Source organism: Pinus tabuliformis, chromosome 4_2, assembly GCF_031772625.1.
Source record: "Pinus tabuliformis cultivar Carrire ecotype Pingquan chromosome 4_2, CPIR1, whole genome shotgun sequence".
Classification (NCBI taxonomy): Eukaryota; Viridiplantae; Streptophyta; class Pinopsida; order Pinales; family Pinaceae; genus Pinus; species Pinus tabuliformis.
In genome coordinates, this window is record NC_142304.1 from 1,108,538,061 (window position 1) to 1,108,554,991 (window position 16,931).

At 37.4% G+C, this 16,931-nt stretch overlaps 1 protein-coding gene across 1 annotated transcript; it reads right to left on the reverse strand.

Annotated features, from left to right (window-relative positions):
- Positions 1-2,856: 2,856 nt before the first annotated feature.
- Positions 2,857-13,064, reverse strand: LOC149173549 (uncharacterized). Its single transcript, XM_089424655.1, has 2 exons — positions 12,587-13,064; positions 2,857-3,932 (listed from the first exon to the last, which is right to left on the reverse strand). Exons 1-2 carry the CDS (start codon positions 12,749-12,751, stop codon positions 3,789-3,791), a joined length of 309 nt encoding a protein of 102 aa, XP_089280781.1. The 5' UTR covers positions 12,752-13,064; the 3' UTR covers positions 2,857-3,788.
- Between the last annotated feature and the right edge of the window lie 3,867 nt (positions 13,065-16,931).

A 16,931-nucleotide genomic window follows, 5' to 3' on the forward strand; every position in this document is an offset into this window, starting at 1 on the left:
GTTAATCCTGATTGGTCCCATCTTGTATAGATATTGCTCTCCTATATATGTTTGTATGGTCTTAGATATATTTCTATCAAGCAGTTGCTGTGTCACTGATTATCATTATTTGCAATACGGCCTTTTGGTACTATGATTTTCTGAGTTTGGGAATGCAGATTCCAATGCTGCTTTCAGTGGAGGAGGAAAACAGCTTGCTAAACTCTAGTTATGAATCTGCTTTTCCATTCCATAGGCCTGTGGAAAATACAGAAGCAATAGGAGACTTTGTATCACCAGCTGAATGTACTGATAATCTGCTTGATCATATTATTATTTGCCCTATGAAAGATGTTTCAGACAACCAGATGGTTGTTTCTTCTATGGGTGCAATTGTTGGAGGACAATCTGTTTATCAGAAGAGTCCTTTGCAGCCTTCTTTGGATTCAAACAGTCATGCTATAGAATCTAGTGTTCTTTCTATGAAAGGATCTAATGGCCCTGATCTTATTGTATAGAAGAAGAAGAAGAAGAAAGAGGTCATGAGCATTAAAGTGAAAAATGGAGGTGTTCGAAAAAAATATGTGGGCTGCTCCTCTGATGACGATCATGCAGTCAAAGCCTTCAGGGGTGTGAGGATGAGGCCTTGGGGTCGATTCTCGGCTGAGATTAGAGACCGTATTGGCAAATGCAGGCATTGGCTTGGCACATATGATACTGCAGAGGAAGCTGCCAAGGCCTATGATGCTGCTGCCAGGAGACTAAGGGGGTCCAAAGCTAAGACTAATTTTGTTCTCCCAAGTAATTATATGCCCCCTCAAACCCATATGCAATCTCACATCAATACAACCTTCTCCAGTCATGCATGCTGGAATGTAAGCGCTAATTTTGAACAACTTGATGGAGCAAAAATTGCGACAAAAAGTCCACAAGAACATCCATACAAAGAAGGCTTTTAGTGGAAGCGCGTAGATATAGGAGCATAAGGGTTGTAGCGCGACGGCGTCCTAAGGAGCATTAGGGTTTTAGTGTTCGAAAGTGATAATTTACAGGGCAGTAGTGCTTTAACCTAATGTGTTTTAGGGTTTAGGATGTGATAATTTCGAAGGGCGATAATGCTTTAGCATTAGCGGATTTTTAGTTTTCGCAATTGGGGTTGCAGAGGTTCGGAAGTGGTAATTTTCAAGGGAAGTATGGCTTCAGGGCTAGCTATTGTCAACTGCGACACTGAGAGCTTCTTGTGTTTGTTGGACTCTGCCGGGGTTCGTGAAGTGTACATCGTCAGTCTGTGTTCTGTAAGTTGTTGCCTCAGCAGTTTTGAGGGTTGTTTTGGCTGGTTGTGGGTTGTTTATAATATATATTTGATCAAGGTGAACAACATCCTATTGGATTATGTAGGGAACTGTTTGATACTAGTATGTAGTGGGGTTTGATGCTACCTAATTTTTGCCTGAACTAAGTTAAACTGATGGTTCAATGTGCAAAAACAATCATTCGTAATAGTACGGTTTGATGTTTCCTAATTTTTGTCTTAACTGTGTTAAACCAATTGTTCAATGTACATTGGCTGAAGCCTCTACAAAAGCATTCATCATTATATAGTAGGGTTTGATGTTTCCTAATTTTTGTCTGAACTGTGTTAAACCGATGGTTGAATGTTCATTAGCTGATGCCTCGGCAATAGCAGTCATTAGTATATAGTAGGGTTGGATGTTTCCTAAATTTTGTCTCAACTGTGTTAAACTGAAGGTTGATTGTGCAGAGCTGAAGCCTCTTCAAAAACAATCATTAGTATATATAGGCTTTGATGCTTCCTAAATTTTTTTTCTGAATTGTGTTAAACTGATGGTTCAATGTGCATTAGCTGAAGCCTCTGCAAAAGCAATTTGGATGATGAAACATGTACAGAGCTAGGGAAGATATTGACATTTTCCCAGTGGGGCTATTGTCATTGTTACTCTGACAGATGCTCTTTGACAGTGAGCTGCCATTCAAATGCTACTTTAGGTAGGAAACCCATTCGAAGGTGTTTGCAGCATTTAAGCTATACATGCACAGTTTTATTAAGCTCATATGGTGTTCTGACAGTAATTTTTTGTTAATGTATACTATCAACATTTTCAGTGTTTTCCCTTGTGGTGCTTACAATGGCTGCTCTTGTAATAGTTTACAGTGTTTATCTACAATGGAATTTCGCTTATTTCTAAAAGGGTATTTAGGTTTTTATTATGTATTTTGTGATTGGAAAATGTTGAGCCTTTAGAGCCATTATAATAGGATGTTGAACGGTTTTGGGTTTGCAAATGGCCCCTAGATAACTGAAGTCACTATCTGATGGAAGTATCCTTTTGGTTTACCCACATCTGATTCAAATTATAAGGATCACGGAGCATGAATAATATAGAAATCAAACTATAAGTATCATATAGCATGAACATTAGATAGATCAACCCTCTTTGTTGCTTTTTGTTCCCAGTTAGAAATTAACTATGGAAACATTAATATATGAAGCATCCCCTTGGTTAAAAAAATGTTACTATCTGATCCAGATTATAAGTATTACAGAGATATAGGAAAGCATCCCTTAGATTTCCAGGAGAGATTTTCCTTGAAAAACATTTTTTTGGATACTATTTGGCTCAAACTAGAAGTATCATAAAAATGTGGAAAAACTGTCCTGGATTTCCTAGCTAGGATTTCCTTGGAAAAAAATAACATTTTTTTTACAATCTGATTCAAATTATAAGTATCATAAAACATAAATGATAGAGACATCAACCCCATTTTGTTACCATCTGATGTGAGTTACAAGTATCACAGAGTATGAACCGTAGAAACATTAACATGCATAACTTTTATGAAATAGGCAGTACCCCAACGTTTACAGAACATGCTAAGAAGAAAGATGCCAGATGGCATTACTTAACAAACATGTATATTTTGTTAAATTGCCATTAGAAACATGAAAGCATTTTTCTGTTTCATCACAATTTTAAGCTAAGAGGCTTCATTATAACGTTATATATATGCTGCATAGACCAAAATTTCCATTACACCTTCTCATTTGTTCCAGCTAAAAGTAACATGTTACTCCTCGGGCCATCTTGATAAGGTACTACTTATGACAACAAACTATATATGTGGTTGCATCAATATAACTAGGAAATCAAAACCATCATATCTTTTTTTCAAAATATTGGCCCAATGAAAAATGTATTGCTGTCAATAGATGTATTTTATTTGATGCTTTGTTGCTCCATCAAGTTGTTCATGATTAGAGCTTACATTACAGTATGCATGATTGGATAAGGTTGTATTGATGCGAGATTGCATATGGGTTTGAGGGGGCATATTATCACTTGGGAGAGAAAAATTAGTCTTAGCTTTGGGCCCCCTTAGTCTCCTAGGTGTAGCATCATAGGCCTTGGTAACTTCTTCTGCAGTATCATATGTGCCAAGCCAATGCTTACATTTTCCAATATGGTCTCTAATCTCAGTCGAGAATTGACCCCAAGGCCTCCTCCTGACCCCTTTGAAGGCTTTGACTGGATGATTGTCATCAGAGCAGCAACCCACAATTTTTTTTCCAACACCTCCATTTTTCACTTTAATGCTCATGATTTCTTTCTTCTTCTTCTTTTGTACAATAAGATTATGGCCATTAGATACTTCCAAAGCAAGAACACTAGATTTCATAGAATGACTGTTTGAATCGAAAGAAGGCTGCAAGGAACTCTTATGATAAACAGATTGTCCTCCAACAATTGCACCCATAGAAGAAACAACCATATGGTTGTCTGAAACACCTTTCACAGGGCAAGGGTAGATTCATTTTGTGATACAAAGTTCCCTATTCCTTCTGTATTTTCCTCATGCCCATGAAATGGAAAAGCAGATTCATAACTAGAATTTAGCAAACTGTCTTCCTCCTCCATTGAAAGCAGTGTTGGAATCTGCATTTCCAAACTTAGAAAATCATAGTAGCAAAAGGCCATATTGCTAATAATGATAATCAGTGACACTGCAACTGCTTGATACAAATACATCTAAGACCATACAAACATACATAAGAGAACAATATCTACACATAATGGGACCACGCAGGATTAACAGGATATTGACATAAATGGAAAATAAATTAACATGGGGGACATGACAAAAATTGTAACAGCCATTTGCAGTAGCAGTGACCTTGATATAGGAGAGTGATGTGGGTGTCATAAAAATATAGTTGGCATTTTTGCACGCTCAATCAGTGATTGGCTGTTAATATCCTCTTGTCCTTAAATGGTATTCCTATGTGTTTATTATGCTCAAAAGAATAATGACTTAGATTGCAAATACAACATGATAGTTGTAACATCAATTGCAATAACAACAGTAATATGCGAGGGTGATGTTGAACTCATAAAACTGTGGAGAGTACTGTAGTTATTGTGTAGGGGTGCTCAGTCAATCATTGATTGGTTTTTAATATCCTCTCATCCTTAAATGCTAATGAGTCTCTGTATGTTGGACTCGTTATAATTACGGCTCTTAATTATCCTCACAATCTCCTACAAATTTAGCTCAGTGCCATGGTTGTGATCACAATTCTTCAGTGTCATTAGTGAGTTATAACATTGTGGAGATAAGATAAGATAAGATAATTATATTTATGTCCAACTAATGACCACAAGGTAGGTCAAAGGGACTGTTGAGTACAATGCTGTCCATAAAATGCGCGAGAACCAAATGGTCTCCTATAAAAAATACAATTCATGAATATAAAAGGTACAATGCAGGAACATAAAAGATACAATGTATGGAATGCCCTGACGAAGAGGATCAGACCCATCTCTCCTAACATCCAAGACTCACTGAAGAGCACTGGAAAAAATTCCACAAAGTTTGTTGGCGTGATGAAGGGTCAGTGGGAGGTATGGATTGTCTACTAACTCGTTGTCTAGGGGAGTTTGTGCACTGCTGAGGTCTGGAAGACCTAGTCTGTCTCCTAGGGACGATCTGAGATGGTTTAGCTGTTGGGGTCTTGTGTGGTGGGGTGAGGTCCCACAGATCCTCACTGACCTAGAGTCTGGATATAAAACAGTATCAATCGTTCTCTTTGTGCCCTTGTCTGAAGGCAGTACCCTGAAAATGTCGTGATCCTCTGTGTGGGGTCTACTATGATGGGAGGCTAAAGAATATGTGCTCGGAACCTAACATCGTCTTGCATATATAGGGCCAAACATCTCTGATCAGGATACCTGAAAAAGTCTGTTAGGGTCGAAGAGTCTTTGAACAAGCAATGGAACCTTCCTCTGATCTCATAATAGATAGGGCATCCAAAAATGAAGTGCACCTCGGTCTCTACTTCCTGTAAATGACATCCCTGACAGATTTTGTCTGGCCTATCAATCTAGTGGTCCATCTCTACCTAAAGTCTATGAGAACCTACTTTGAACTGGCCTAGAGGAATGCGAAGAGCATGCATCCAATGGTGAAACGTACACTGGGGTCGAATAATGAGCCCGTCTCTCAACTCCAAGAAATGCTCAGCATAGAAGGCCATCTTTGGGCGCAACCCTCCTGGAGGATCTACCTAGGTGACCTAGACGAACTGCCTATAGATGTCTACCCTGATGATCTTGTTCAACTCTTGTCTAGTAGGTAGAAGGTGACCAAGAGCATCCAAGGAATATCAGAAAGGAGGGGGGCAATCCCACTGAATGCCCACTAACTCTAAGTGACCTGAAACTCTGGTAAACCAACATCTAGCCCGACCCGAGGGAGTAGAACGAGCAATATTCTCAAAAGAGCAATATGCCAAGTAAGGGTAATGGTCCCTACTCTTTATCGAGTCTGCAAATCCCCGGACACAATGCAAGAATGGGACCAAACTGAACACTGTCTCAAGTCGAAAGGGTTGAGCTCCAAACTCTGCAAGGATGATGCGCTGAGGTATTGTCTGTTTGCATTTAATGATGTGTCGGAGAAGAAGAGTTTGGACTCTCAACTGAAGCCCAATCTGACTCAAGTAAAGACAGTCCCCAAATCTCTAAGCCATATAGAACAGTGGGATGAATCAAGGTGTCCATCTATGTTACCAGAAACGAGAAACGGGAAACGAAACGAGAAACGACAACGGGACGAGAAACGAAGTTTGGAGGTTTCGCATTCAAGAAACGAGGAGAGAGAAAAAAGCAAGAAAAATGTGAAAAACATAAAACAAAGTATACGTCATCGGCATTCTCCAATAATGTGGTTCATACATAGTTGCTCATAGTGTTTTGTTGCTCACATAGAGCATTCTCGAATATTCATAGTGAGAAACAAAGCTTGTATTGCTTACATAGGTCATTCTCAAATACCCATGTTTGATCCTCTAATAGTGAAGAAACCTTTGGCATTGAACTCAAGCTTGATTTGACCTTTCCATTTCCACTTGATTTGGACCTAGTGAGAGTGGGATTTTTTTGAAGGCCATATCCCTAGAAATTTCTAGATGAGTACATGATCTCTCATATCATGTGTATATTCTCCCATATTGTACTATTTGGTAAGCAACTACTAGGATGTAGTTTCCCTAGTTGGGTAATAGGATGGTGAAGATTGAATTGAGCTCCATTGGGATTGGGGAATTGAGCCAAAAGTAGAGGGTTGTTTAGAATTACTACTACCTTCAACTATCTTGCTATAGGATTTGCATAGAAAAAACGAAAGGGTTGAAAACCATAAACGCTACAACTAGACAAAACCTAAAAAAAATTACCATCAAACTTTCAAAACTTTATTGTTAATCCATTATAATAATAATTAATCTTTATAATAATAAAAATAATATATAATATAACCGTGTGCATTTAAATTTATAGTTTTGTATAAAGAGATAATTTTTAAATATAAATACACTAAAACTATATAAAAAACTCTACACTAAATACACTTTTAAATAAAACCAACATGAAAATTAAGAAAAAATAATTAAAACATTAAAAAAACATAACAATAACCAGCACATCCCAATAATATAATTTTAACGAACAAAATCCCTAAATAAACATTGTTAAAGAAATTTTAAGCTAACTACGACAGACCATGAAACCGCCCCTAAAAACTATCTACAAAACGAACCAGAGCAAAGTTTCTTAGAAAACCAACCTTTGGAATGAGATAAGCGTTACAAATAAACGAACAACGTTTTTCAGAACACCGTGTCAAAAAACCATTCGTTTCGGGAGAAACCGGTTTCATGCATTGAAAAACGAAAACGACCGTACAAAACGGCGTTTTCCGTACCGTTCCGTTTTCTTTGCGTTTTTTTCCGGAAACGAATGCTCCCGTACCGTTTCTGGTAACATAAGTGTCCATGAGGCTCATCTTGGACGAGATGTACTGGAAGTGATGTCGAAAGCACTGTCTCTCGAGAAGGGCTAAGGATCCATATCCTTTGTTGATCTGAGGCTAAAGCGTTGGTCACAAACTGAAGCGGGGACCTGAGAATTGCACCCCCAAGTACGTATACATGCTAGAGATTTCAACCTCCTCCCCTTTGAATAGGAAGTGAAGGTCCGAAGTTTTCTTCACCCCATTGAAGATCATAACCTTGGTTTTACCCAGGTTGACCGTCAACTGTCGAAGATTGCAAAAGAGTAGAATAGCTATCATGACCTGGTGAAGAAGGCAACCATCAGTGTCCTAGATATGCTCGTGTAGAAAAGCCTCCAACTCATCAATATAGATCCCAAACAAGGTAGGGGACAATGGACAACCCTGCTTAACCCCAATAGTGCTTCGGATGAAATCAGACATCCCATGAACCATGTGAAGACAGCCAAGGACGGACTCATATAGGCGCGTAATAACTATCAATAGCGTCGCTGAGATGCCAATATCTTTGAGTCTCTGGAGTAAGGCTTCCCTCGGAACAGAGTCAAAAGCTTTCCGAAAATCTACGAAACAACAATAGACTTTCAAAGAGCGATGTCGTGCCTCCTCAATCACGGCGCGAAGGGTGAAGATGTGGTCAATGGTCTGATGAGCTGGTCGAAATCCTGCCTGTCCCCTAACTATGAGTTGTCTCTGCTCAAGGTCACTAGAGAGCTTCCTATGTAAAACAATAGCATACAACTTCGAGAACGTGTGGCCCACCATGATCATGATCCAAAAGAGGCCATGCTATAAAAGAGTGGAATTTGACATCAAACAATTAATGGCCTTGATAGTGGTTACTAATTATGACATCAAAAAGAGGCCATGCTATAAAAGAGTGGGATTTGACATCATCTGTGAACATTTGAATTATAAGATATGATTTTTAAGGAAATTAATGGATGAATTCAATAGGAAGAAGTTGGACGAATTCAATAAGAAAAAGTTAATAAATGAATTATTTATTATTTTTAAATTTAAGAAAAATTGTTAAATTACATATTGATTTAGTTCATGAAAATTTAAACTTTTCAACGATGATTAAAAAAAAAATGGCAGTGGAAGCCCATGGATATTGGAGAACATGGAACAAAACTTGATGCATCTCGACAAAAACTCGGCGAGAACATGCATAAGGGTTTAAGGGTTTTAGCGAGTGGATATAGGAGCACAAGGGCTGTAGCGTAACGACGTCCCAAAGAGAAGGAGCATTAGGGTTTTAGCGTTCGGAAGTGATAATTTACAGGGCAGTAGTGCTTTAACCTAATTTGTTTTAAGGTTTCGGATGTGATAATTGCGAAGGGCAATATGCTTTAGCATAGCGGATTTTTTGTTTTCGCAATTGGGGTTGCAGGGGTTCGGAAGTTGTAATTTTCAGGGAAAGTAGGGCTTCGGGGCTAGCTATTGTCAACTGCGATACTGAGAGCTTCTTGTGTTTGTTGGACTCTCCCGGAGTTCGTGAAGTGTACATCTTCAATCTGTGTTCTGTACGTTGTTCCCTCAGCAATTTTGAGGGTTGTTTTGGCTGGTTGTGAGCTGTTTATAGTATATATTTGGTCAAGGTGAACAACATCGTATTGGATTATGTAGGGAACTGTTTGACGTTGATCCTAATTTTTGCCTGAACTAAGTTAAACTGATGGTTCAATGTGCATTCGCTGAAGCCTCTTCAAAAACAGTCATCATTATATAGTAGGGTTTGATGCTTCCTAATTTTTGTCTGAACTGTGTTAAACCGATGGTTGAATGTTTATTAGCTGATGCCTCGGCAATAGCAGTCATTAGTATATAGTAGGGTTTGATGCTTCCTAAATTTTGTCTCAACTGTGTTAAACTGAAGGTTGAATGTGCAGAGCTGAAGCCTCTGCAAAAACAATCATTAGTATATATAGGCTTTGATGCTTCCTAATTTTTGTCGTCTGCAGTGTGTTAAACTGATGGTTCAATGTGCATTAGCTGAAGCCTCTGCAAAAGCAATCTGGATGATGAAACATGTACAGAGCTAGGGAAGATATTGACATTTTCCCAGTGAGGCTATTGTCATAGTTACTCTGACAGCTCTTTGACAGTGAGCTGCCATTCAAATGCTACGTTAGGTGTTTGCAGCATTTAAGCTATACATGCACAGTCCTATTAAGCCCATATGGTGTTCTTACAGTAATTTTTTTGATAATGTATACTATCAACATTTTCAGTGTTTTTCCTTCTGGTGCTTACAATGGCTGCTCTTGTAATAGTTTACAGTGTTTATCTACAAATGAAATTTCGCAAAGTATTGCGAGAAGGGTATTTGAGATTTTATTATGTACTAAGTAATTGGAATTGTCGAGCCGTTAGATCCATTATAATAGGATATTGAATGGTTTTGGTTTGCAAATGGCCCCTAGACAACTGGAGTGGTTTCTTACATAAACTAGGGTCCACAAATTGCTGAAGTGGCTTTTTTATAAACAAAAGCTTTGGGATTGCAAAATCTGTCTCTGTTTTGGCATGTCCAACCTATGAAAATGAAGAGGTCCCTGTAAAAACACAAAATGTGGTTCTGCTGTCTTTACAGGTTGATAATATGCATTCCATTGCACTCTTCCACACAGAAATTGTTGATTGATTTTCACACAATGCTACCGTGTATCTTTGTTAAAACATATTCATGATTATCACCAGGATTGGAATTTGGATTTCTCTTTACTCGTCATACAATTTTTTTGACGTTTTGGATCTTTATGCTTCCCGTCAACAAACGTTATGTTTAAAAGTTTACCCTTCAAGAATGATGTTCTCATAATAGATTAACCCTTCACCAATCAATGATCACACAGCTCACCGCGGCCTGGCACTCTTATTTAACAGAATTGTAACATAATATTTGCTAAGTTACTGGAAACTCCTGAAGAATTTTCAGGTGGATCCCCGTTTCCGATACATAAACCGATACGATTCTTGTCCGAAACGCTGTAAAAACGTTTTTGTGCCGTTTCAAAAATCGGAAACTTTAGATTTGGAATTGGATACGTTTCCAAGGGATTTAATTTTTTTGGATCCGTTTCCGGAAATGGATCCACCAAAATTGTGACCAAAATCCACCCTTAAAATGTTAAAAAATTTGAAAATTTGTATAGCCATAAATAAATAATAAAAATGAAGAAATCAAATATGCAAATAAACTCACTATAAACAGAGTCTCATAAAGTATTTTCTAAATCTTTAGAAACAACGACACTCCATATATTTATCAAGGATTCTTACTAAGAAAAAGATAGATGTTCAAAAATGCAAATAAAAGGGTTTGATGAATCTCTTCATAAAGAGATTTATTTGAGCGATTAATTTTCATTTTGGTTAAGGTTTTGTTAATTGTCATTGATTTTGCTCCTGATTTCATAAATCCCTCCAATATAACAAATCTTCTCTAGCCAATCTTGTCACTGCATATAGTCATGAGACTAAGCTGACATTGAGAAGATTGAAATGTTCAAATAGGTCTTGATGGAATATTCCAATTATCCCATGGGCCTTTTAATTGTCATGCAAGGAAGATAGATATCATTTGCCATGCACGACACGTTCTTTGAAGGAGTTGGACCCGAAAGCACAAAGGATGTAGCATTTTTTATTACATTATTAATGATGATGATAATATGTTGAATGTTATAATAATCACTAATGATGATGACAATGTTTATGCTGAATTAATGATGATGATTTGTTTATGTTGAATTCATGACGATGACTATGCATTTTTAGATATAGATTCTAGATTCTAAAAGATGAATGATATATATATATATATGCATGTCATTTCCTTGTTTTGAAAATTTGTCGTATCCGTTTCAAACCATGTATCCATATTTGTTTCAGTGCAACTTAGAATATTTGTAATTAAATATGGTACATCAAATCTCTTATGAATTAACTTTTAATGTAAAACTCAATTAAAAACCAAAAATAAAATTGAATACTAACAAGAAGGCAATATGGACTTCCTATATGCCTTGAATATCATGTAAATTGTTATAAAGAAAATATCATGTAAATTGTTTATGTTTAATAAAATTCAACCATTGAGAAGTCTAAAATCAACGAGAAGTCAAGGAAAATATCGTGGAAATTGTTTATGCGGGATAAAATTCAAATTATTATTGCATTTAGTATTTAACTAATTAATTTCAAGGGAAAATAATTTTTTTTTTGTAGATATTTATAGATTGGTGTTATAATTATTAACTAGTTTTTTTTGGCCTTTCAGATCTAATTTAAAATTTGTCTTCAAATAAATGGATGAGTGCAAAAGAGAGTATATAATAGATGGATGAATGAAGAGTTGTAAAAAAGGATATATAGAAATCGTTTTTCTCAGAGAACTCGAAAATAAATCAAAAGTTTTAACTGACGAAATTTTAGGAAAATATAATGGAAGTTGTTTTTGTTCGTTAAAATTTAAATCATTATCAAATTTAGTCTTCCAATGGGAAGCATATAATAACTGAAAAGTTTAAATTACAAATGATTTTTAAACTTTATGAAATTCAAATTATTATAATATTTAGTCTTTCATGAAGAAGTATAAAATAAATGAAAAGTTGAAGCTGATGATTTTTAGGATTTTAAAAGAAAATATAGTGAATATTGTTTCTATGGTGATAAAATTCAAATTATTTTCGCCATTTGTCCAGGATTGAGAAGTATTAAATAAATATAAAAGTTGAATGCGGTGATTTTTAAGGAAAAAATGATACAAATTGATTATATTTATAAAAATTCAAATCATTATTACATGTAGAGATTGCAAGATTGCATAATATGAGATTTTAGATAATGATGAATCTCCAATTTCAATAAGATTCGATTAATGATGAAATTTCCACCTTTGTTATTATTTCAGTTCTTTCTCTCTATTTCTTTTGTGATAGATTTTTATTTTATTGGTTATCAGAAAAAGAGAAAAAAAACCAGCGGCTGACTTAATTCAAGATGACAAAGGTGGAAAGTTGGAGTTTATTTGCACAGAAATAAATTACCCAAATTTAATTATACACCGAAGATGCATCTATATCTGGTTCATATATTCAGATTAAAGGAAAATAAATTATACTTAATAAAACTCAAATTCACTTGCCAAGGGTTAGGAAATAAAAAAATTAAAAGTGGGCAGCGACTCAGACTCGGAGTGTCTGAAGAAAAAAATTCAATGCCTAACCTGAGGGGCCAATTCGCAGTTTCCTCCGATCCCATTTTCCGCTGGGGTAGCTTTCAATGAGCATATTCCTTGAGAGTGCGATTGTGGGAAGTAAACAGCCCAGAGCTCTTTCTTTGCGGTTGCGCAGTTTGACGATGAAGCCACGCCACCATCAATCTGTATCATAAATTTCCATTGCGTTCCGAACTGTGAAATGGAGGGGCAACAATGGCGCTGATTGGCATTTTTACTGGTACTTTACGACCTTGGCCCTATTTTTTTTGGTGTTTTTTATGTAGAAGAAAGGTGGTGTACTCTATAAAAGGGAGCAGAAAGAAAGATGGAAAGGATGTTCAGATCAATAATCATCCGCCATCGCTGATATACTCAAACAACTAATATTCTTAAACGCTAATATTCCCTTTTTAATTAGTGGCAAATCTATCGTGGTTGCAGACTTGCAGTGAGAATATGTCAAGTTGTCAACTTGCTAAAATAACACTAGTACATCTAAAATAAAAATAAATAGGCGTAAAATAAACCCTAACACTATGGAATAAAGTCGACACCAATAATGATGAAGATCTGGTTAGGGATTTAAACGTAAACTCGTCCTACCTTCATCTTAAGAAGAGGTAGACTATGTATTTGTGAGTGGATAGAATGATTCTTAGCTATTTGCAATACCATGTGTATGGAGTTGCAGTGATATTTGGTCGACCTTGAAATGTGATTATTTGAGCTTGTTTGAAGACCAGTATATTTAAGTTTATGGAAGAAGATGGAAGAAGACATTTATATTATGAAACATAATACTTTTATTTCACTCTTATTATGATACACAATACTTTCATTTCTGAAAATAGAATTCATGTTTCTATTTCTGGAAACTTTACAAATGCAAAATGAAATCGGTGAAAAATATTAATTAAAATGATAAGAGAATGAATCTGAAAGGTATGACAAATTCTTGTTTGAGAAGGGCAAACCAAATCTAAATGCAGGCTTCAAAACAAGTTTGTGCCCATTGTATACAAAATCAAATAATGTGTTTATTTAAGTTCCCAAAATAGGGAGACCGTCGAAGGACACCTCCATCGGAGAGTAATGGCCATCGCTGAGAGTTTTTTCTGCGCAGGGGAGGAATCCCTTGTCATTGCGGTCGTCGGAGGCGGCGTGGGAGGGAAGGATGCAGCCCTCGCTCCTCACAGGATCGATTTTCAGAGCACGATACTGGTATGTTGCGACCCTTCTCAAGATATCGGGAACGCCCTGAGCAAGAGGCCAATCGACTGGGAAGAATCGGATCTCCTCGACGCAGCAGTCACCCCTCGTCCAAATCATCTACTGTTCGATGGGCAAAATAAAACCGATCTGACGGAGAAGCTAGTAAAGTCGACCGAGGTCAGAGATCTAAAGATATCTTTTGACTTGGGGCCCAGAACCCATCTTGGGGCTAGAAACAGTTAGAGATCAGATTGTTTTTCACGGGATCGGCCAGGTTGCTGTGTGCCAGGCGGATACCTCCTCAGGCGCTTACTGCATGCAAAGACAGGGGATCGTATGAGGCAGATCTGCCTCTTCACTCAATTTCATGGCCCCATCCTTGCAGATCCAGGCTGGATCTACCTGATACGAGCAGTTTTCAAGACTCCCAAGAACCCATGCTGCAGATCGGAGGATCTACACATCGATTCAACAGAGGGATCGCAGATCGCGACATGCAAATGAAGGAACATCCCAACAAGAGCCCAGATCTGGAGTACTGCTTACAGTCAGATCGCAAGGCAATCAGCAACAACACTGGCTCAGGATCAGGATCTCAGCTAAAACGCAGACATCAGGTAAACGAAGTTCGATTTCAGATTTTCATTAAAACCCCAAATAAGCAATCCTCTCTAGTATGGGTACAAGTAGAGAGTAATGTTCTGCAGCTGAAGCAGCAAATTTGGGCTCTGACTGGATATCCTAGTCAGATCCAACACTTGGTAAATGGCAGAAGATCTCTCCAGGATAACGGAACTTTGGCAAGTTATGAGATCAGCTCTGGAGAAACCATTTTTGTGAACCTCAGACTGAGAGGAGGTGCCCTTCCTCAGGGCCAGCCTAGTAGCTCAGGAGGAGACAAAGGGAAAAAGTCAGCTTCTCAGCACCAACCTAAGGGAGGTCCCTCCTACAAAAACATCCTTCAAGGTAGCAGAGATCCAGGGCCCTCTCCAGATCAAGGCGGATATACACCTAGGCCTTACATAGTAGACCAGCTAGGGCAAACTCCAGCCATTAATTTTGACTCCACAGGGCTGGATGATTATGTTAAGTCATATGAATCGCAGGCCCTAATATGCCGATTCAAAAGCTTCTGGCCAACACCAACGAATCTATTTCACTGGATCTTTTCCAATTGGACCATGGAATGTGATATACACTTATGCTCCAAAGGGTTCTTCATAGTCAGGTTTGCATCCAGGGAAGTCAGAGAAACAATCATCAATGCCGGGCCTTGGTTCTGGGGAATGGCGGGCCTGTTCATGACCCCATGGTTTACAGACTTCGATCCAAACAAAATGACAGTCTCCAAAATGCCGGTCTGGGTTCGTCTACACAAACTTCCTCTACACTTCTGGAGCGAACGAGTTTTGGAAGGAATCGGGAACAGCATAGGGAAATACATCAAAACAGATATGGAAAGGATTGACGAAAGGATTTTCACTTTCGCACGAATCTGTGTGGAAGTGGATCTAAGTAAAGGGCTTCCTGACAACATAAGGCTGATCTACAAACAAAAAAAATTGGTTGCAAGCACTAGACTATGAAAATACTGCTTTCAGGTGCCGGCTCTGCAGACAAACAGGACACTTGCAAAGCAGAAGAAAGGATGGTTCTTTTCCCCTCCAGTCTCAGAAGATGAAGAATCAAAAGCTAAAGAGGAAGATACTACCGCAAAGAAAGCTGAGGTTTCCCATGAAACGGGGATTCAGAAGGAAACCACACCAGACACCAAGGCTTCACAGTTGCACCCAAATCAGGCAGAGAAGACAAATGATGACCTGAACATGGGAGGGATTAAGCGGCATCACCAATCAGACACATCAGACTCAGACAAGGAATTAGGTCCGCAGAAAGCAGAAACACAATTAGTCATAGCCTCGATCGAACCCACTCAAGGAGAGTGGCGCAAGGTCGAAAAGAAAAAAGGAAGAAAAACCTGAAGCGTGAGTCTCACTCACATATGTAATTCAGTTTTTTCTTGCTTTCACTCCTCTCCCCTCTCTCTCTCTTTCTCTTCTTTTCTCATCATTTTTTTGCACGTTAGTTATGTAACGCTGTGAAGGGTGTCATGCATCATGCATCTGCAATTGTAACTTTTCATTTTTTAATAAAAGGTTATAGATTTTTTCTCCGGAAGAAAAAAAAAAAAAAAAAGAAGAAGAAAGAAAGAAAGAAAGAAAAAGAAAAAGGAAAAAAGTTCCCAAAATAGTTTTAATATAAAAAGAAAAACAAGTAATTGTCCAACAGTTGCAGAATTTGAAGTTTACTATTGAAATAAAGCTTGAAACTATAAAGTGGATGACAAGGTTGGAGAGTAGAGTGTGAAGGGCCTTGCACATGTTCAATCATGAACCCCACACTCTAATGTTTACTGCTTGCCTGCAAAATGCCACAACGTCAATGAAAGCACTAAAAATAAAACATCCTTCAATATTTACAGCTTGTCTACAAAATGCCACAACATCATCGAAAACACTAAAAATAAAAGAAAATAAAGAAAAGACCAGACACGAATACAAAGGAACATTATATGAACTTTACCTAGAACAAAACAGAGGAAAATAAGAGTGTTGAAGAGTTGGGGACACCTAACTTTTGAACTGGCCCCAACAAGTGTTGCCTATAAATTCATGAATACAATTTTTAGAAGGGATGCTTTCTACAAAGGAGAGTGAATACATCACAAATCACAAATTTGTGTGTTTGTAATTTATGAAATTCCTTTGAGTCAAAATTCAAAATGTCATTGTAATGTAATTTTTGAGAAATAAAGAATGAACATAAACATGTGATGTTATAGTTTTTTTCATGTATTTTCTAGAGTTTTGTTTGTTTTTTTTTAATATGTTAATTGTGTTTAAATGTTGTTAAGTTTTTCACTAAATTGGACTTTGTTCTATGTATTATTAAAGCTAGATGAACGGGATGGATATTTTTAAGGTAATTTTTCACATTTAAGAAAGACACTAAGTTTTTAGCATAATTGCATGGGAATTGTTCTTGGTATTTTCTAAACTCATGCCATGTGTTTCGTGTGTGTTCTCGGGATCCATGGAGTTTAAGAATGGGAATGAAACATCCCCAATTGGTTGGGAAC

Bases quoted from the DNA above. Each gene is read 5' to 3' on its own strand.
- LOC149173549 (XM_089424655.1), bottom strand. From the start codon at position 12,751: ATGATACAGATTGATGGTGGCGTGGCTTCATCGTCAAACTGCGCAACC. The intron at 3,933-12,586 runs GTTAGGCATTGA...TTGGAAATGCAG, and splicing joins ACTGCGAATTGGCCCCTCAG to ATTCCAACACTGCTTTCAAT.